Genomic DNA, 22,849 nt, shown 5'->3' with positions numbered 1-22,849 from the left:
ATTATTTGCCCCCAAGAAACATCTAGGGGATGAGTTATATGAATGAAAATTTATATAAAAAATAAGCAAAATTATATAAATTAATTTCTATCCAATTCATTGCGTGCATCCAGAACTCAAAAAATCTCAAGACTGTCTTTACTTGAAGGACATCTCATCAGCTGTTAAAATCTATTTTACATTATTGGCCATGAAGGCCAAGTACAATTTTGTTGCAAAGTTGGTAAAAGAACCTCGTCAATAGTTCGCATCTATTCACCCCCACCCCCGCCGGAACCAAACGAGGTTAAAATCAAATTCAGAACCATTGCAGCAGGTAAATGACAGAACAGGCGTTACGTGGGGAAGAAAGGCATAAACACTTTGTTTTTCACAAACACACATCCATCAAATACAACGCACTTCAAACAACTAAGGGTCCCTATAAAGAAATAAACTCACCAAACACTAATTTTCTTTCTTAATGAGAAAAAACAAAAAAAGGTCTCATAATAATCATAAACATAACACAGACTACCGTGGGAACTTCTTCCATGCAATCAAAACACGAGCCATAACAAAGAAAGCATCCAGCCCATGCACTGCCATCCCCCGCCACTTCCCTTCTCCAGCTCCACTTTCTCATCAACCGAAATCACGAACAAACTTTGGCAGCCAGAAAGCAGTCGTGGACAGCAGACACAAGCTAGTTCCTGTTCTTCGATTTCTCCATAACCCAGGGAGCTGGGGACCAAGCCAGAAAGATATTATATGATCAATCCTCTTATCAAAAGTAGTGAATGTTCAATTTATTCAAATTGAGCTCCAAACAACAAATGAAGTACATCTAGATTAGGGAGAAAGCGCCGAGGGGGGGGGGGGGAGGGGGGGTGGAATGGTAGCAAGCAGTCGAAGCAGATACTCGATTTCTGCTGATCAAAAGTAGTGAATATTCAATTTATTCAAATTGAGCTCCAAACAAAAAATGAAGTTCATCTAGATTAGGGAAGAGAGAGGGGGGGGGGGATGGTAGCAAGCAGTCCAAGCAGATACTTGATTACTGCTGCCTCCATCCTCTGCTATAAGCAATGCAATTTGCAAATATGCAGGAAGCTTCACACAAACAACAGTAAACTTTGAGGTTGACATCCATATTGATACAAATGAGATTTGAAACTAGAGCTGATTCCAGAACCCTAAAATTGATTCCCTTAAATATGGTCACTCCAAAAGTGCTTCATTTCAGTGGTGCAGGTCTTAAGCATAGATCTTCCCTGCCCCATATAACCACCAAGTATTATAAAAATCACCATGAGGCAATGATCTCAGGCCATTGCACAGTAAGATTTTAAGGCACAATTTCACTTCATAAAAATATCATGGTTCCTATCTTTGCAAGCAGTTGTTTCATTAAATAAATAGACTTACGAAAGGCATTTTACACATATATGAGATTTCCATATTCCAACAAAAACTTGAATAAAACTAAATTTATTATTGGTAATGGTTGTGGCAGGCATGGTCAGTTCCAATGGGCCACGGCCACCCCATTCTCTTGGTCAGGAAACTTATTCCAATCAATTTCTCCCTATATTACAAACTGCCTTCTAGCAGCAAGTAGCAAGCCAGGAAATGGAGCATAGATATCCAACCAGAATGCATAACTATATTGTGAATACCAGATCAGCAACAAAAATAGTAAAAGGTTCTCCAAAACAAAGACGTGGAATTAAATCAGGTGATGCAATTTAACCCAAACATAGCAGTGGTTAAATGAATCAAAAGCTATAAAAGTATACATACCTAAACCAATGGCATCAGAGCTCTTCATGATCTTCAACTTCTTGCAGGAATCAATGAACATCCTATGACACATTAAATGTGAGTTAGAGCAATGCAAAAGCCAGCCTGACTGTACGTTTCAGCATGCAGAACTTCAGATGCTTTGGCCGATTTTGGATAAAAAGCACATTTTATTCAAGGAAGACCGTCACTACAACTAAACTCAGAAGTCACGATGAAGCAATACAATGGTGGGAGGCTTAAAAGCATCTGCTGCTATCACCATTCATCCAATAATCAAATCAAAAGCCACACAAATAAAACAGCACCATGCCAACAATTTCTTGTCCACAGTAAGGGTGAGAATATCAAACTTTGATGCAACAGTTCCATATATTAAAAAGGAAAATTAGTACCATAATGAGTAAGCACTACTTTAAGCTTTCAATTATGCATTATAAAAACAAACCCCAGTTAGAAAATGGGATGCTTGGCTACCATTTCAAATTAGGAACTATACCAGTGGCACAGCAAATTGTTGTAAAAGTAAAATATCAACAGTAAGAACACAGAAAGAGTTATCCTATGTATTGAAGTACAAGTATAAATCATTTTCAGAAACTACAACAATAATCAAGCCTTAAGTCTCACTAGGATAGGTCAAATACATGAATCATTTTCCACCGATTTGCACCATTTTGGACAATATCTTCTGACCTTCCATGATCTCATTCCAAGTTATTCTAGGTCTACCCTTGCCCCTTCTACCATCACCAACAGTTTTAACATTAACTAGCTCACTCCATTAGTTGGCCTATATTGCATGAACCCCCAAACCATCACAACAGCCCCTCCATTAGCAGCTTGTACAAATGCTACACCTAACTAACCACAGTTCATTCCTTAATTTGCCTTTTAGAGTAATACCACTCATTCACCTTAGCATTCTCATTTTGGCAACTTCTACTTTTCGGATATGTTATTTATTAGTGGCCAACATAGTAATCCATATAGCATAATTGGTCTCATAGACATCCTATAGAATTTTCCTTTTTGATTTTAACTACACAAAATATAAAATTAAAATTCAGACAAAACAATTAAAACAAGAATTAACGTATAATTAAATGAAACTATATTTTGAATATTTAGATTAAGTAATTTAAATTGAAATTTTAAAACATTTTTTCATGGCTTCAATTTGCTTCTTCTATTAGTAAAAAGCAACTATTTCCCTCGCAGAGCATTAACTAAATTTTCATAGTTAAAATTTATTAATTTATTAATATTTCTAAACTCCAGAAAATATCTCCTCCCTCCTCATTTTTTACCACTTTCAAGAAAAAATGTCAATCACATAAAAAATGCCCATTTGAATTGAAAAATGAAAGCAATGGTATTATAAACATTCAATAAAAAAGATATATATTGAATCATGGATCTGAATTTCAACTTACATTAATGGTAAAAATTAAACAATCCAAGTGGCCGAAAGCCATTCAGCCAAACATCATCCCTCCCTCATTATAAAAGTCAGGGAGGGGTGGTGTTTTCAATGGTTCAAGTTAAGGGAGTTACTGGGGCAAACAACTACAGATCACCCAAAACTATAATAAGCAAAAGAGACATGCTTCAAATAACCTTCAGTTAATTTTCTCAAAAAAATAAATAAATATCTAGCTGAAGTTCAAATCTAATACTCAATTAATGCTGTACAACAAAATTAGTTGCATTCATGGACCACCTTTCCCTAAGATGTGGTGTTTTAGAATCAACATCAAATTGCCATCCTCCATAAGTAAAATTCTGTCATTTTTTACTTCTTTCAATTTTAGCATGATTTTCATTTAATATCAACAGAACTTGTCAAGATTTTCGGAACTGCTTATTTCACATTTTGAGGCTGATTTTGTGTTTTTCCAGTTTTTTCTAAATGCTTGTAGGCAGGGGGTGATTTTTTGTCTAACGTTAGCAAGTCTTCTTGCTAACAAAGTGGTCGATTTTTCCTACATAGGCAATTTTCCCCCTTTTTTTCTATTTTGGGGTTCAGCATGCCTTTAGCCGCAAGAGCAGGGAGACTATATACCGCTGCTATGATATTCTCTCTCTCTCTCTCTCTCTCTCTCTCTCTCTCATCATAAAGGGCAGAAAAATAAGCCAAGTCATTTTGCTCAAATGCAGAAGCCTGTAGATGGTCAGACCCCCCTAGTCAGTGTCTCTCTTCCTTTAATTTTTGGTTGACAGTCAATAAATGAACCAAGCCCTATTGTTCAAAAGATTGCTTTCGCTACCAGCTGCAGAAGCACATGTGATGTGGGGAATTCATTATGTGTGTATATATATAACAAAAAATAAAAGTGCTCTCTCTCCCAAAATAGTACATTTAATTCAATAGTGTACATATGTCGTTAAATATTAGGCATTTTTAACATTTTTTAATTTTTGTATGATTTCCAATTAGTATCAAAATGCAGTCAGAATTAGATGAGATTTTCACAACTGATAATTTCGTGATAGGCAGATTTTGATTTTTTTTCAGACAAGTTTTTCAAACGAATAACATTTTTTGTGGGGTTTTTCCGGAACTAAATAACTATTTAAAGCCTCCACAGTGTTCAAGTTCCACCAACAAGCTTCAGCTGTCTCACTCCCTTCTCTCACAGGAAATCTAGAACTGATCTAGGAATAAGATTATCTAATTCCACATTAATACCATTATTCTGCTTCTAGCCATGCAAATTAAAAATATATTCGACTAGCAACAGTTATATAACAATTTTCTGGATATTTTGGTAAGTATGCATTACTTTTTACTAGACACGTGTTCTTTATCAAAGCAATGAATTTCAACTCCAGTCTGCAATTAAGCTGATTGCCACATCCAATTCATAAGTAGATTTTGATTTCACACCCAGATCAAACTGATCATTGACATTCAATTCCATCGAAAACAATGAACCTACTAGGAAACTTCATAGTAATGGTCAAACTTGTCATTCATTCACTCCCTTCTCTTTTTTTCCTTTATTTTGGGTTTGGGGCAGAAGTGGTCTTCTTAAGATAAAAGTTAGGCAAAAATAAACTACCCTCTCTAAAGTTCCAAAAAAGATGCAAGCCATCCCCTAACCTATAGGAAAAAAACTCACTGACCTCCCCCCTATCAGTCAATCTACCATCTACATCAACATTTTAGAACCCCTGCAGGACACCCTGTAACCCCAAATTTCACCACACCTGACCAATAGGAACCAAGGCACATGCCCTTGTTAACTATTGTAATCACCAACCCAACCCAATTTCACGACCATCACTGCTGACCTCAAGCACTCCATTAACAAGCGTCAAGCTCTCAACCCAGACTCATATCACAAATGAAGATCGATCATTAACATGTTACCGACTCTTGAATCAGCAGCCATTAACTTGTTCCTGAACTCTTAAACAATTGAACCACTTATATCTTTTCACCATTTGGTCTCAATTTTTATATCACAAATTCAACTTTCCAAATGTTATGATAAGCCTGGTGTTCATGTTCATTTTTCACATAATCTCTTCAAATGATTTCACTTTTAATTTTTTTTTATAACTTAGGAAACCTAACCTAGACTGTTTTATGCAAAACCCCACATCTTCATCTTTCCTCCCTGAATGATCTACACTCTTCAAAAGCATCTACACTCTTCAAAAGCATTGGATTTAACAGCTTCATCACACTTCTGGTAGCATGCGTTCAATGAAAATCAAATTCTTGTGTTTCATTTTAGTTCAACAAAAATTAAGACGGCTAAAAATGAAAAATGTAAAGGTGGTCCACATCAGTGGCATTAGTGGTCGTCTCTCAAGAGTTAAGATCGCTATTGTTCTAACACATGTATAAGGTCTAGAGTATCCAATTACATGTCGCATCTTAGTCAAAAAGTGGGCCTCACATGTCCACATGTCAGAAGAAAAGTAGTCCATGACCATCACTCCTACTACTAACATCCAATATTTTCGCAAATAAGAACAAAGAAAGACACCGGCCCCACCATCAAAAGCCACCTACAAATCATTCAAACACCAATTGCAAAACAACAAACCCAAACTACTACCATCAACCATTAAAGCTAGGGCTCCAAATGAACCCAGCCAAACCGAGCCAAGCCGAGCCGAGCCGAGCCAAGCTGAGCTTTAAACTACTAACATCGACCATTGAAACAAGGGCTACGAACAAACCCAGCCGACTCGAGCCGAGCTTAGCTTTAACATGTTCAAGCTTGGACAGCATGATGAAGGCTTGGCTCAGGCTCGAGCTCTAAGCTTGAAATAAGCTCACAAATCTAGGCTCAAGCTTGACTCGAACATAGAAGTTACAGACTCGGGCTCAACCTCAACTCACCCTTTGTCACCGCTTAGGAGATCTTCATCCCCGCCTTTTGCAACTCGTCTAGAAAGCCCATGGCCCTTGGCCTCACATACATGCACTTTACCACTAGTCATTGCAGCGTCAATAGGGTATCATCATCCACTACAAGGTCTGCGACTACACCGTTGCTCCAGTGGTTCCTAGCTGGATTCTAACGCCAACCATGGCTAGCAAGATGAAATTGTTGAAATGAAAGAGGCTATTTAATATTTCCTTGGAAAGAAGACGGGGTTGGAGAAGAAATTGAAGGAGTTGAGGGTATTCCATCAGGGAAGGCAAAGAGGCAGCAGGAGGAAATAAGTGAGATTGCAAGAGGGACGAAGAAGTGAAATTAGGGTTTGTGTCGATTTTCTTTTCTCTTTATTTTTTCTTTAGAGTTTCACATTTACCTTCCTAGCTCCCTTATGATGGGGATCAACTGGCCTTACCCATTTGAGCTTTTACTCATTTGCTCATAGTCATGTGCCAAATTAAATGCATGCTCAAGTGAGTTAATGTGATGGGGAAACAACTCTTTCCTCAACTCGGGTTGCAAGCCAATCCTAAAGTGAGAAATTTGTTGGTTAATACTTTCTTCCACACCACCCCTAATGGAAAGTTCATCAAATTTGCTCATGTACTCTGTCACACTCAAATTTCCTTGCCTAAGGCTATAGAGTTGATCCATGAGTCGATCCCTATAAGGGATTGGGACATACTTTTCCTTCAACTTTTCGTTCGTCAAATCCCAATGTTCTATAGGCCTATGACCAAGGCGAGCTTCTTGTCTTTTGACATTCACCTAATGAAGCTTTGCTTGCCTAGTTAATCTCATCTTTGCAAATCTCACCCGATGTTGGTCATTCATCTTATACCAATCAAAGTATGAATCTATTTTAGGCAACCAATCCTGAAAAATTTTTGAATCCATTTGACCATCATATGTAAGGGCTTCAACTTTTACTCTTTTCATCACATCCATATCCGGATCATGATTTTCCCTACGATATGGTCTCCTTGGTGGGACATCCTCTTCATCATAATCCTCGTCATTCCAGTGTGGAACATAAGGGTCATTGAGAGGGAGGAATGGGAGTTTGTTCTTGGGATGGTGTCCTCTCTCTTGGAGGATGGTTTCACTCCCTAGAGTGATGGGAAGCAAGCTCATTATCAACCTCAAGGGGTTGTCCTAGATTTTCTAGGGTTGGGTTAGGAACTAAACTAGCTCCCAATCTCTCAATTCTTGCAAGTACATTAGTCAAGTATTGAGTTAAGACATGAACCTAGTCTTATAGGTCATCTAAGAGTATATCACAATCCATATCATTCCTATGACCATAATAACGATCCCGGCTCTAGTTGCCATCTAGTAAACACAATCCACCTCCTTGGAGGTTTTCTCCCTAAACCTAACCAAACTATAGTTCCACATATCCAAAATTCACAATATAGGTGGGCTCTTGGAGCAAAACCGTCGACGGTTTTAGAAAATACTGAAATCCTGCGAGCTGCTAATGGATGGGCAATTTCACCTGTGAACGCCCTTCGGTATTTGGGGCATATTGCTAGAGAACTCTAAATAGGGCAATCTTGGTATCAAAAGAAAGCTAACAGAATTTCCCACAACTTTTGTGTTCAAACATTTTGAAGATGGGAAGGTTTTGACAAAGAAAATTGCACATCAAAATGGCAGCAGAAAAAATGAAGATGTTGGGACTCAGAGGGTTTGCCTAATTCAAACTAAACTCTGATACCAAGATGTAGGACGGGATTGGTCGACCTATGTCCTACGGTTCAACCCTCACACAAGCACATACATTCAAAACACTTTGAATTAAGAATTTAATTAACTAACATAAACATCATAAATTATGCTACATTGCACATGCTGGATTTATGAAAAGGTGTGTGCGTTTGTCCAAAAAATTAGTCCCAAAAGTTTTTGATCAAGGAATCAAGCTTTATGCGTAAAGATGTTAATTTCAAAATCAACATTACAAGTTCTAAGTTAACAACCTAATATTCATACAATTGATATTAACTAGCAAGCATCAATCTTGCAATCTAAAGATTCGAATGGGTTATGCAAATATGGATTTTAGATTACTAGCAATGGTTCACAAAAATAAGCAAAGATTCAAGCAAATACTGAATTTACCAAAAGATTCGTTGGATGACTTAACGTTGTTCAACACAAGTCTTAGACCATGCCATAAATCCTTCGTACAAGCTTTGAAACACTAAAGTAAACATAGCTATGGAGTGTAGAAAATGCGACCGTGGGGGTGTATGTTGATGGAGGATGAGATGATAGAGTCGCTAGATAGATTAGTGGTCTCTCACCACTTGATCTCCGGAGAGAACATTGTAGCCTCACACTACTCACTCGCAATGAGAGGAACAAGCTCAACAAGCTCAAGCAAAGAAATGTTTCTTCAATATTCAACTTCAACTCTCGTTTGTTCTTACAATGAGAAGGTATATATAGACTTAGCTTGGGTAACAAGCATGGGAAACAAAGCAGGGGGGGAGTATGGGGGGACAAGCAAAGTATGCTTGCAAAGCCTTTTTTTGGTGGTTGGGGGGGGGGGGGGGGACAAAGCATGCCTGCAAAGCATGGAGGGGACAAAGCATGAAGGGACAAGACTTTAAACATCTTACACTTCCCACACAAACATGGGAGACACAAATATTAAATACTAACAGTAACCACCAACAAAATAAATACTCCTATTTACTATACACATGCAAGCAAACTTAATTGTCTTTATAAATTAAATATAAAACATATGTCAAAGTGAGGCCCAATTCGTGTGGGGCCCACAAGATCGTGTGGGGCTCACATGGGTCTTGGACTTGAACTTACTTCAAAATATGAACTATAGTCTTCCTGTACCGAAAGCCTTCAAGTAGTTTTCGAACAACTCCACGTGTACCTACAAAAAAGTTATGAATAAAAATGGACATCTGGAAGTTGTCCACATGTCACAATATCTGCAAACAAAATGGGTAAGGCCGATTGATCCCTTGGCTAAATTGGCTTCCCCAAAATTCTCCTCCAAACCAAGAGTCCATTTCCCTTGTGTTTATTGTGTTTTGATGGCAACTCAAGTCGAGAATCTTTACCGAGGTCATAAGACTGATATTAAAAGAAATACCTCAATATATGAGCTATCAAATGAGCCAAATGAGAGTGCTCAGTTGAGTGTGATGAGACGCATTATGATCATTTACAAGGATCAAGGGGATTGGCATCACACTTCTATTTTCCATACATAAGTGTTAAAAGTTGCGAAATGATCATAGTTGGTAGTAATTGTATGAATGTTGTCAAAATCTACAGCTGAGAAGTTGGGATTGAAAGTTGAGCCACACCCACAACCATATAAGGTAGCTTGGGTTGACGCCACTTCCATGCCCGTGAGCCATAGCTATCTAGTCCCCATTAAGATTGGTGATTTTGATGACGAGATTTAGTGTGATGTCCTTCCCATGGACGTTGCCCATATTTTATTAGGGCAACCTTGATTGTATGATTTGGATGTCTCACATAATGGGCGTGCCAACACTTATTTCTTTAGGTGTAATGGCAAGAAAATTATTTTGAGTCCACTAGAGCCGAAATGTGAGAAAGAGGAGGAAAATACAAAAACTAGTGAAGAATCATTGAATATCATAAGTAAAAATCAATTTGAGCGAGAGGGTTGAGATACACAGGTACTATATGTGGTTGTCACTAGGTAGATTGAGCACCCCTTCCTGAGCATGAAACACCACTGTAAGTATCACCTATACTCTCTGAGTTTGAGGATGTCATCTATGAGCCACCTAGTAGGTTACCTTCCTTGAGTAACATTTCAACGTGTCATTAACCTTGTCCATCGTTCATCTCTCTACCTAATTTACCACATCATAGAATGAACCTGAGGGAACATGACTTTATTCAGGAGAGCATAAGTCCATATTTCTGCCCTGCTCTCCTTACTACCACGAAAGATGACACTTTGAGGACATCCATCGATAAAAGAGCAATTAACAAGATTACTGTCAAGTATAGGTTTCCCATACCCAGGCTGGATGATATGCTGGATCAAATTGTTGGTTCCAAGATCTTTTCAAAAAATTGATCTTAAGAGTAGGTACCAGCAGATACGAATTAAGAGCTGGAAATGAATGGAAGACAACATTCAAAACTAAAATGGCCTGTATGAATAGTTGGTGATGTTATTTGGTCTCACTAATGCACCTAACACCTTCATGAGAGCGATGACTCAAATTTTGAGACCTTTCATTGGGCATTTCCTTGTTTATTTTGACGACATCTTGATTTACTTCGCTTTCCTAATACCTGCACGAAGACAAGTGCCCATAGGATGTTTAGAAGAAAGTGAAGAAGGAAGAGAGAGAGAAGTAAACTCAGAGATAGGCACCGGAGAGGAAGAAGAAGAGAAAAATAGAGGGGAAAACTCAGATGGAATGGCCACAAGTAGAATCTGTAGAAGTAGCAAGAGTGGAGTCTTAAGAAGGCCCAACTTGTAAGATGTGATAGCGAGGGGTCAACATAACATAAGTGGACTAGGCATTATAGTAAGGGAGATAGAAGACAAGGTTGAAGACCCTACATGTGAGTGTTGAACCAGATGAGAATAAGGAGAACAAGTCTCATCAAAAAGAAGATAGATGCCGATAGGCAAAAGAGAATCAACTAGTTGTAGTATCAGACAGCACTTATGCCATTAGCGACTACAGAAGGGGGAAGACCACTAGCTCCTAGAAAGATTTTTGGAAAGAGCAGGGAGGGGCGTACTAGATATTAAATAAAGGCATTGGTCTTCTAAGACCCTAGGGAGAGTGAAGAAGGAATGATTTGACTCCTATTAGCATTCCAAGGTGCCAAGGCAGTAGCACGGACTCGGTCCTGCAAGCCAACAATTGCTAACTTTCTTTCAAATAAGATTTGTCCCAGCATCATTCAAGACTAAAAAGAAAAGCAAGACCAAGCAAGTAAGAGCTAAATCTATGAAAGCAAGCTCTGCATCCTTCCCATAAATAGCACGGCAAAGATGATGAGGAAAATGTGAATTCAAGCTAGTACATTAAACCTCTTTTGTTTAGATAGCATGAAGAATCAATCGAATTCTCAACATCTAATTGCCTAATCTCCCCCACTTCCTAGAGATGGCAATGGCAAGAAGAGTACGAATGGTAGTGGGTTTAAGAGTATCTTGATTTATAGCCAGCCAAACAAGGAAAGAGTATCTAGTTCACTTAAGAAGAGTGTTTGAAGTATTGAAAAAGCAAAAATTGTATGCAAACTTGAAGAAATGTACCTTCATGACTTCTCAGATAATCTTTCTAGGATTTGTTGTGTCAGAGAGTAGCGTTTCTATTGACCCTGAGAAGGTCAAGGCTATCCAATTGGCCTACTCCTGGAAATATTCACGAAGTAAGAAGTTTCCATGGGTTAGCCACATTTTACAAAAGATTCATTAAGAATTTTAGTACCATCATGATATCCATTACAAATTGAGAATTTGTGTGGCCTAAAACTGCAACCAAAGCCTTCTTAAACACTAAAGACCAGATGACAAATGCCCATGTACTACACCCCCTTGATTTTCAAATATTGTTTAAAGTAGCTTGTGATGCTTCTAGTGTTGGCATAGGAGGAGTGCTTAGCAAAGAGGGTCATCCTGTTGCCTTCTTTAGTGAAAAATTGAATGATGTCAAGCAGTGTTACTCAACCTATGATAAAGAATTCTTTGTTGTGGTTCAATCTTTGAAGCACTACAGACATTACTTACTCCCCCACGAGTTTGTACTCTTTTCTGACCACCGGGCCCTAAGATATTTGAGCACCCAAAGAAACTAAATCATAGGCATGTAAAGTGGATTGAATACATTCAGCAGTACAAACTCCTAGGGAGTAAGTAATGTCTTTGGTGCCTCAAAGATTGAACCACAACATAGAATTCTTTATCATAACTAGAGTAACGCTACTTGGCATCATTTAATTTTTCACTAAAAAAGGCAACGGGATGGCCCTCTTGGCTAAGCACTCCTCCTATGCCAACACTAGAAGCATCACAAGCTACTTTAAACAATTTTTGAAAAATCAGGGAGGTGGAGCACAAAGGCTTTTGTCATCTGGTCTTTAATGTCTAAGAAGGCTTTGGTTGCAACTTTAGGCCACACAAATTCTCCCTTCTTAAGACAATTTGTAATGGGTGTCATGATGGTTGAATCTTCTGTAAAATGTGGCTAACCCATGGAAACTTTTTGCTTCATGAATATTTATGAGAGTAGGCCAATTTTGGATAGCCTTGACCTTCTCAGGGTCAACAGAAACTCCACTCTCATGAAAGGGGAATAAAGAAACACGCGGAAAATTCTCAGAACACAACCTGTGAGAAACAAGATGGAGACAAGCACACGCCAAACAAAATAATCACACGCACGCACAAGACAATATTTACGTGGTTTGACAATTTTTCCTACGTCCACGGAGTTGCAGGGATTTCACTATTATCAAGGAAGTATACAGAGGGCAGCAATTACAGTTTCTCTCACTCTCAACAAGGAAGAAACAACGTGCACACCCTAAACACCAAAGCGAACACCTATGGATCGTGCACACAAGAGTCTCACACTCTCTCCACGCTACTACACCACTCTATGCCACTCTTCGCATCGAACATTAGAAATATATATCTTAGGGTTTACAAGATTAGAACTTTCAAAATAGGAAAGTTCTACCAAAATCTCGCACAGAAGATCGTCGTCGTCTACCTAGTCACGCCCCTGTCCCCATGGTCGCGACCTGGTCGAGCCTCATAGGAAATCAAGAATCTTGAACTTCAGCATCCTCGGCCTAGTCGCACCATTAAGTCTTGCTGGTCGAGATGATGGTCAAGCCTCTCAGGATCTCGTCCTTCAGGATATCTCAGAATCTCGACTTGGTCACCCCTCAGGATCTTCCTGGTCGAGCACTTGGGCGAGACTAAACATAACTAGGCTCCACAAAGCCCCACATCTCAGACACAACAAATCCTAGAAAGATTATCTAAGGAGTCATGAACGTACACTTCTTCAAGTTTGCATACACTTTCTGCTCTCTCAGTACTTCAAACACTCTTCTTAAGTGAACTAGATGTTCTTTCCTTGTTTGGCTATAAATCAAGATGTCATCAAAATAGACAAAAAGAAAATGCCCAAATGAAAGGTCTCAAAATATGGGTCATCACTCTCATGACGGTGCTCGGTGCATTAATGAGACCAAATGGCATCACCAATCATTCATAAAAGTCATCTTTAGTTTTGAATATTGTCTTCCATTCATCTCCAGGCCTTATTCTTATCTAGTGGTACCCACTGTTAAGATCAATTTAAAAAAAACTTGGAACCAACCATTTGATCCAGCATATCATCCAGCTTGAGTATGAGAAACCTATATTTGACGGTAATCTTGTTAATTTCTCTATTATCGATGCACGTCCTCCAAGTGTCATCTTTCTTGGGAGTAAGGAGAGCAGGATAGGCATATGGACTTACGCTCTCCTAAATAAAGTCATGTTCCCTCAAGTTCATTCTATGATGTGGTAAATTAGGTAGAGTTAAACTAGGAATAAGGTTAATGACATGTTGAATGTTTTTCAGAGGAGGTAACTCATTAGGAGGCTCAGAGATGACATGCTCAAACTCGGAGAGTATAGGTGATACTTCCAGTGGTGTTTCATGCTCAGGAAGAGGTCCCTCAATCTCCCTAGTGACAACCACATACACTACCTGTGTATCTCGACTCTCCTGCTCAAATTGATTTTTACTTGTGCTATTAAATGATTCTCAACTAGTTTTTGTATTTTCCTTCTTCTTTTTCTCACATTTCGGCTCTAAGTAGACTCAAAATAATTCTCTTGTTAGTACACCTAAAGGAATAAGTGTTGGCACGCCCATTATGTGAGACACCCAAATCATACAACCAAAGTCACCCTAATAAAATATGGGCAACGTCTTTGAGAAGGACATCACACCAAATCTCAACCTCAAAATCACCAATCTTAATGGGGACTAGGCATCTATGACTCACGGGCATGGTAGTGGCGTCAACCTAAGCTACCTTATATGATTGTGGGTGTGGCTCAACGTTCAATCCCAACTTCAGTTGCCACTTTATGATCATCTTGCAACTTTTACTCCCACACTTGATGTAAGTATGGAAAATAGAAGTGTGAAGCCAATCCTCCTGATCCTTCGGAATGATCATAATGCGTCTCATCACACTCAACCGAGCACTCTCATTTGGCTTATTTGACAACTTATCTATTAAGGTATTTCTTTCAATATCAATCCTACAACCTCGGAAAAGATTCCTAACTTGAGTTGTCATCAAAACACAATAAACACAAGGGAAAAGGGCTCACGATTTGGAGGAGAATTTTGGGGAAGCAAATTTAGCCAAAGGATCAACCGGTCTTACCCATTTCGTTTGCAGATATGGTGACACATGGACAATTTCCAGATGTCCACTTTTATTTATAACTATTTTGTAAGTACACATAGTGTTGTTCAAAGACTACTTGAAGACTTTCATTACAATAAGACCCCAGTTCATACTTTGAAACAAGTTCAAGTCCAAGACCCATGTGAGCCCCACACGGTCTTGTGGGCCCCACATGGATTGGGCCTCCCTTTGACATATGTTTTATATTTAATTTATAAAATGCAAGACAATTAAGCTTGCTTGCATGTGTATAGTAAGTAGGGAGTATTCATTTTGTTAGTGGTTAGTGTTAGTATTTAATATTTGTCTCTCATGCTTGTGTGGAAAGTGTAAGATGTTTAAAGTCTTCAAACCATTAGATTGAAAGATTGATACTTGCTAGCTAATATCAATTGTATGAATGTTAGCTTGTTAACTTACAACTTGTAATCTTGACTTTGAAATTAACATCTTTACGCATAAAACTTGATTCTTTGATCAAGAACTCTTGGGACTTATATTTTGGACAAACACATACACCTTTTTAAAAATCCAACAATATGTAAAATGTAGCATAATTTATAGTGTTTATGTTAGTTAATTAAATTCTTAATCCAAAGTGTCTTCAATATATGTGCTTGTATGAGGGTTGAACCATAGGACATAGTTCGACCAATCCCGTCCTACATCATCTTACATAACCTGAAATCGAGCTGAGCCCACACCCAGCAGGCTGCTCCCATGCAGTCAAACTAGCAACTTTGGCTAAAATTAGTGAGCCCATAAACAGCAGCCTATACGATCAAACTAGCAACCCAAACCTTTAAGGCTAAATAATTCTAACACCTAAGCCTAATTTGAGTCTATTAAACAAGTCCATAAATCATCATTTTTTTAGCCTATTATTGAGCCCAATCAAGTTGCTCACGAGCCAAAACAAGCCGAGACTAGTTGTACTCAAGCTCGGCTCGTTCATTAATGAGCCTAAAATTTGGGCTTGAGAATTGCTTATTTATCCAACAAATGAGCATGAACAAGCTCTTACCAAGCCCAGCTCCCAAACTGCTTGTTTTATCTAATAAACAAGCCTAAACAAACTCTTACCGAACCAAGCTACCAAGCCGCTCACAAGCAGCTTGGTTCATTTGCAGCCCTGCTTAGGCCCATCACCACCAAACATACATCAAGGGAAAGACCAAAATATGCAACCTTGACCTAGATGGTCTTGGTCTTGCGCACCACAACTGCAGAACTTCACCCTAAGCATGTCATCTTGATCCTTGGAAAACCAATGATATCACATTAGTGCCACATCTCAATTGGACTTTAAGAAACTTTCAAGATCAAGGGTATGTTCAGTCCACACAGTTTTGCCACGTGACATCCAATTCTATCACAAGCGGAACACTTCATGTGAAGGATTGGGTGGTACTAGCTAATGCACTCTTGCTCAACTAGTCAAACAAATTATACCACAGTTAACTACAAGAACACATTCTCAATATGAAAAATAAATGGAAGCAATAAGCAATAATGTAAGCAAATGGGAATCCCAACATAAACATTGAAGCGATGTAATTCATTAACATCTCCCCATAAGCAACAAGTGTTTAGCAAGGGATGCAAGTAAGCTAAATGCATTTGCAAATGCTAGTGAGATTTACAAGACTAATGAACACTCACTCTCCTCTAAACTAGAGTCCCACAGCCCTTCACAAGGTGTGAAGTGCTCAGCCCGTGACACATCCCCACGTTTAGTTTGTAGTCAAAAAGTGGCTTTGCAATAATCTTATGCTCCCCGTGAATGAAGCATGCCCACAAAGCATGGGATCCTAATCTTCTTTGATAATCTCTCATAGTTTCATTCCCATATGCATGCTCACTTGTAAAACTAAGGACCTTTTTGGTATCGTTATCGTTATTGTTTTCTATTTTCTATTTTCTCTTTCTGTTTCTCCACAATGAATAAATAAATTATAAAATCACGTTTGTTTATGTTGTCAATTTTCTATTTCTATTGCCGACTTTCGGCCATTTTCCAAAAAACTAAAAACCAAATTTTATGATTTTTCAGTTGTTTTGGGAACCTATTGTCAAAAAAGTTAATATCCAAAAAAAAAAAATTTCCATTAAATTATTCACTTTAAAATTAAAAGCAAAATTAACTGATCATATGAATTTAAGTATAATTAAAATAAAAATATACATAAATTTTTAAAAATAATGATAAAGTCAATTATAGAATACTTCTATTATTTTTCAATTGTCATGTATAATAAATTTTTTATTGTAAAGTAAATTTTGAAAGTAGAACGATCAAGTAAAATGATACTAATAAATTTTATTTTTATTATAGTAATTTTTTAATGTGTATTATTCGTAATTTTATTTTTTTAATTATATTTTAAAGATATTATTTGATTTGAAGATGAAAATGAGCATTTTTAATTAAGTTTTTAATTTTTATTAGTTTTATAAATAATAACCAAACATGTTACTAGGTTTTAGTTTTTAGTTTCTATTTCTAATTTTTGGTTTTCGTTTCTAATTTTCATTTCTCAAATTTTTTTATAACGATACCAAACAGCCCCTAAATGTTCTTAAAATTTGACTAGATTGAACAAAAATACACCTAAATTAGCATAAAATGTTCACTCACCATGTATTTATTCAATTGATGATATGGGGAAAACTTCTAGAGTACTATCAGGCAAACCACCAATATCCTACACGTGCCATTTAATAGAAAACAGCTGACAATATCATAAATTTAATGTCATATTGAGACATTAATATGCAATTATAATAAGCTTTGAGGTAGATTAACAAGCAATGTGGTTGACAGCTTACTCCCAGGGCACATCACCGACAAGCATCCAATCTCCGTCCTTATCCTCATATGTAAGCACATATTCTGATCCATGCAAAAGATCCCTCAGCTTGCTCTCACTCAACATTTCCCTTCCAGGAGCTCCATGAGATCCACATTGGCCTTAAATCACAAAAGTAAAGATGTAGTCAGAAGATCCATGCAAACAGGTTGTTTGGTTTTTAATCATACATACTAGGCTAAATCATAATACCACAAAAAAGTTGCTATCAACAAAAAATTGAAACTATAGCATGTGATCACCTATGGTAAAACAGCTGAACATCTTCTCAAGGGCTGAAGATAGTTCTTGATATGTAGTGTAGCTCCTAAGGTCTACCTTCCTGAGATAAGGAGCACCATCCATGCTGACCTTGACAAAAAGAGCACCAGGTCCTGGCTTTCCATCTACTTCATCATTGTTTTTTGATGTGGTAGCCAGTGTGTTCTTTCTATATGATCTTATGGGTGGCCAACCAACAACCTGTGCCCTGCCACAATGAAATATCAATAACCACAATATAGTTCAACCTCAATGCTTCCTTATCTACCCCCCCGACTCATGAAAGTATGATACCAGATTCAAGCAGTTTGCACTTACTTGGCAGCTGGTGCACTGCCGCCATTGTTAGATGCATTCATATGATTATGGCTAGCTCCATTATTAGCACGAGGCCGCTCCTGTACTGCCTGTGGGGGAACCTCTTTCATTATGGATTGCTGAGCCCCAGAAGGCCTAGATGAGAGCATTACATTCATCCCCGAATTTATAGTGAATTTCCCTTGTCCCACGGACTGTGAAGCATCAGTCTCAGCCTTAGCAGCAGGAAACATCCAATTTTTTTCAGTATACATAGAGCTTTTCATCTCAGAGAATCCATCCATGGTGTCAGAGAAGCCCCGTTTGTTGCCTGAGACATTCTGTGAGGATGAGCTGATTCCATCTTTTGTAGGAAGCAGAGGAAACAAGGGCTTCTCGTCAAGTTTTCCACAGCTCAGCAAGCAAAGCTCAGAATCTATTTCAGGTGATTGAGATCCAGGAAGACCAAGCGTCAGCTCCGTAGCTCTCAGATTTAGATTGTTCTTACACTCTGACAATCTTGAGACTGGTGAGCTATCCACAGAAGAACAATCTGACAATCCCAAGTAATTACGTTCTTTTAATCCATTCTGGGAGACAGAGTTTGAGGCTGAAGAAGCCACCAAAGAGACATTGCTCTGCCCTTCTTCCTCAGGACCCAGCAGTGGGGGAGACATCACACTTCAGAAATCGTGAATTCTTCTACAATACAGAAAACGAAAACAACTTTAAACATGTAAACCAAATCAAATTTGTTGTAGTTTACTTGGGGAAAAAAAATAATTAATTTCAGTTAAAGAAAAAGGTAGGAATACAGAAGGGACTCTTGACATTTTATGAACATCCATTATATAAAGAAACAGAACCCCTCACTCAACTTAACACACCATTTGTCAAAAAGAAAACTTCTCAACTTGATGTAGGGGGAAACAGTTCCCCTCAACAAATCAAATATTTTTCACGATCAAACTAAACAAATTGATCAATCATACACACAGCAAAAGATAATATGTCCTTGAGCTTAGTAACTTGGCCATGGCCACAGGCACAAATGCAAGATGTGACATGAAGCCAACTCAGCAAAAATTCCAAACAAATTCCAATATAAAGTATATGAGTCTTCTTCTTCCTTTATCAAAAATTTTGAGTTTCTCACTCAAATTATAAATGCAGCCAAGTTTATGGTAGTTTTGGATAAATCATTTTGTGGTCTCTTTTTCTTGAATAAAAAATAAAACAAAAATTTTACAATAACACATCATCATTGTGTCTAAAATGCATTAAGCAAGCATCAAATAAGCATTCAAGAAGTGCTAAAAAGTGTATAAACCATAACATAAATTTTTAAATTATACACACATTTATAAATGTCAAGAAGAATGTCCAAGGAGCACAACAGATGTAGCTCCTTCACACAAACTCCTCCACTACATAGTCTTAGAGTAAAAAACAATATGCACAAAATAATAAAAGCATGCATTACTTTAGAATATAAAACAATTCTCTATATCCCGTACAAAAACCATTTAATTAGAATTAAAATGTCCAATTTATTTTAGGCTCGCCAAAAGTAGGAAAAGCAAATGCCAACTTCCAAACCCTAAGTTAAAACTGCCATAAAGCTTACGAATCACCCCATTCCAGCAATATTAGCAAAAAGCCACAAGACAGAAGGTTTGCGGGCTCGTTGAGAGCGAGTGAATAGTGATTTGATCCTAATTTTGATGGTCAATGAAAAACCACGACTTATGCAGAAACAGCGCTTAGGGCGTAGAAGATTGATGTAACGAAAATTTCTCAGCGATTTACAACAACAAAAAAAAAAAAAAACAACGTTAAATACCTTTAATCCAAAATAAGTATATATCTTGAATAAAATTAGAATAAAAATTTCGAGGAAAAATTTCTCATCGTTAAGATACTGTTAATCCAAAAAAGATAAATAAATAAATATAAATAAATATATATATATATATATATATATATATATATGTATACACAAGATAAAGTTAGAACAAAATTTTCGATGAAAAATACTAAACAATTTCCGCAGTTCGATAAGAAACTTCTTACAAACTGTCAGAAAATTAAAATGGATTTTGAACTTCTATGATATAGGAAAAGAGAAGTGAATTGGCACCTAGCCGTACTAACGATAATATAATAATAAAGTAAAAAAAGCCTAGAGCTAGCACTAAATCAGCGTAATTAAGCGCTCAGCTTTCTCGAAATTAACCAAACAGCAGAAGCGTAACACTTCATTTTCTTTTCCTTCGGGCTCCCTCCATTGTGGCGGAAACCAAACAGACCAAAAATAAACAAAGAAAGCCAGCTCAACCTGCTTACAAAAATGTTCAGGTTCTTCAAAATAACAGATGCAAACAGAAAACAAAAAAGACAATGAAAGTCGAACAAAGCAAGAACACATCAAAAATAGAGATATCTTCTGTTAAACTAACTGTAAAATTAACCAAAAAGCACTGAAGAAAAAAAGAAAATAAGACTAAAATCACAAAACATCAAGATCTGAACAAGCAACTGAAAAAAAAAATTCAAAACAAACGCACTCGCAGCCAAAATTAAAAAAGCTCAAAACAAAGTAGAACATTCAAGACGCACCTAATAAACTTCCGTTGAGCAGTGTATGAGAAAGAAGATCGATCAAGCGCTTCAAAAATCGCAGGAAATGCACGAAACGGAAAGCACAGAGCCGGAAAGATCAAGGTCCCTCCATCAAGCACTAGGCAACAAAAACGTAAGCCGGCCGCCGAGAAACGCGAAGCGAAAAAATAAAAAGCCGAAGGGGCAAAACGGAAAATAGAGAGGAAAGGTTTGTGCTCTTTTAAAATTCGTTTATTTATTGTTAATTACCTTTATTAAGCTTCGAGCTCCGAAAGTCGGTCCCTACCCAGTCTACGATATATATACCTGCGCCGATCTAGGACGGGGAATCAGATCGACGGCTGAGATTGGTCAGAGTGGGAGAATGTGAGCCGTCCGATCTCGACATAAATGGCTGTCGTTGCGGCAGGTGGCATGATGGAATTTTTATTTCCAGAGAGGAATGAGAGGGAAAGGTTTTCGTAAAGACGGTTTCTGGTTCCGGCTTTACGATTGAGGCTAAAGTGCGCTGGGTATGCGCCAAAGTGTCGATGTTTTCCGACTGAAATGACGAGTTTGCCATCGCTTTAGTTACGGTACGGCTTTGTCGTCTTTGTGATTCAAGGAACCTTTTTTTTTTGTCGGAAGTGTCTTTTCGTGGACGCAATGAGCTTTACTCGCCTGTTTCGACGGACACTTCACACCTGACATTTTCGAATATTTGGTTCGGGTCGCAAACCAGTCCGGGTCGGATTCAAAACCTTTATCTGTCTATTTGGACACGTGGCGATCTGCCAGAAACCAAACAGTTTTAAGTTTTGGAGTTTTTTACCAAAATATTTAAAAAAAAATTAAAAAACACAAATATGAAGAAAATTGAGAAAATATATATAAATGTACCCAATCGATTTTTTAAAAGTCAGTTTGGGTTTTAAAAAAAAAAAAAAAACATCAGCCACAATTCTTGACTGGCAAAATAAAAAAATAATAAAAAATTGAGAACCGACTTTTCAAAAGTCGGTTCTTAACTCCCCCCTCCCCACATTCTGCCCCTACCTCCCCCACCCACCCGGCTGCCCCCGCCTCCCCCCTTGAAAGTGGGAATCATATTTTTTTTTAATTTAAATAATAATATAATATATATTATTTTTTAAATTTTAATATTTAAATAAAAAATTATAAATAAAAAATATATTTTTAAGTGTCATTTAATACAAAAATATTTTTTACATTTTATTTATTTTTCAAATGAATTAAAAAAAGTAAGTTAATTTTTTTATTTCAAAAAATTATATAAAAATTTATACAATAACAAAAATTTTTGAAATAATTTACTTTTAGAAATATTAAGACAAAAAATGACATTTTACTTCCTAATTACATAAAAAAAATTATTTAATATATAATTAAGAATGGAAAATTTATTTAACATATTATTTTATGTATATTTTATATAGGAAAATTTTAAATTTTAATATTTCTTACCAAAAGTCGGTTTTGATTTAAAAAAATAACAAACAAAACAAAAAACTTGTACAAAAATATAGGCACAAAAAACAATTAGAAAGAAATAATGAAATAGAAGAAAAATGTAATGAAATAAAAAAATTATAACATGTGTTTCACGTGTTCTCCCATCACTAATGTGTCCAACTCATGCCGCCCGTGTCACGCCCTGAACCCGAAAATGGGACCCGGGGGTGAAAATTGTAACCTAACCTGTCCCTGTATCATATAAATCATCACAGATACAGTACACTGGCTAAGGGTTCGACCCCGTGGGGTTCCCAGGCACCTTAAACACATATAATCATAATCATATACGCAGCGGAAAAAATCATTATATATCAACATATGCAGTACCATACCAGAGTCTATACAAGAACAGAACATGGCTCTAACAAAACGTACAAATTGGGTGCCCAAGTACAACTCAAAATGACAACCCAACAAAACTACAGTCTTAGCACTTACCCAAGCGCTAACGCAATATACCGACCACTACGCTCCCTACACCAGGACGCTAGTTTCGGTTACTCGAAGGACCTGTAAAAATGTATGTACAGTAAGGGTGAGACACCTCTCAGTAAGGAAGAATACAAGTTATATCAGTGTGTGACATTTGAGTGTTATCATGACACAGCATACAAGCAGTTGAATGCAATCCAATAC

General features: G+C 37.3%; 1 protein-coding gene across 2 annotated transcripts; it reads right to left on the bottom strand.

Moving 5' to 3' along the window:
- Nucleotides 1–321: 321 nt before the first annotated feature.
- On the bottom strand, nt 322–21,167 carry LOC131165089 (auxin-responsive protein IAA9). Of its 2 annotated transcripts, XM_058122775.1 has the most exons (6): nt 20,696–21,137; nt 18,098–18,778; nt 17,761–17,987; nt 17,478–17,619; nt 1,783–1,844; nt 322–723 (listed from the first exon to the last, which is right to left on the bottom strand). In XM_058122775.1, exons 2-6 carry the CDS (start codon nt 18,751–18,753, stop codon nt 686–688), a joined length of 1,125 nt encoding a protein of 374 aa, XP_057978758.1. In that variant the 5' UTR covers nt 18,754–18,778; nt 20,696–21,137; the 3' UTR covers nt 322–685. The 2 variants fall into 2 exon arrangements, with proteins under 2 accessions (XP_057978758.1, XP_057978747.1); XM_058122764.1 differs by having other exon boundaries at nt 322–1,844; nt 20,696–21,167.
- Nucleotides 21,168–22,849: the final 1,682 nt, after the last annotated feature.

This window comes from Malania oleifera, chromosome 1, assembly GCF_029873635.1.
Source record: "Malania oleifera isolate guangnan ecotype guangnan chromosome 1, ASM2987363v1, whole genome shotgun sequence".
In the NCBI taxonomy this organism is placed as follows: domain Eukaryota; kingdom Viridiplantae; phylum Streptophyta; class Magnoliopsida; order Santalales; family Ximeniaceae; genus Malania; species Malania oleifera.
The sequence above is the reverse complement of the archived record's forward strand: the minus strand, read 5'-3'. Positions and strand labels throughout refer to the sequence as shown.

What these genes read in the sequence shown, in the direction of transcription:
- LOC131165089 (XM_058122764.1), bottom strand. Translation starts at nt 18,753, where the DNA reads ATGTCTCCCCCACTGCTGGGTCCTGAGGAAGAAGGGCAGAGCAATGTC. An exon ending in GGCAGTGCACCAGCTGCCAA is followed by an intron (nt 17,988 to 18,097) that starts GTAAGTGCAAAC and finishes TCATTGTGGCAG; the next exon opens with GGCACAGGTTGTTGGTTGGC. An exon ending in GTTCAGCTGTTTTACCATAG is followed by an intron (nt 17,620 to 17,760) that starts GTGATCACATGC and finishes TTGTGATTTAAG; the next exon opens with GCCAATGTGGATCTCATGGA.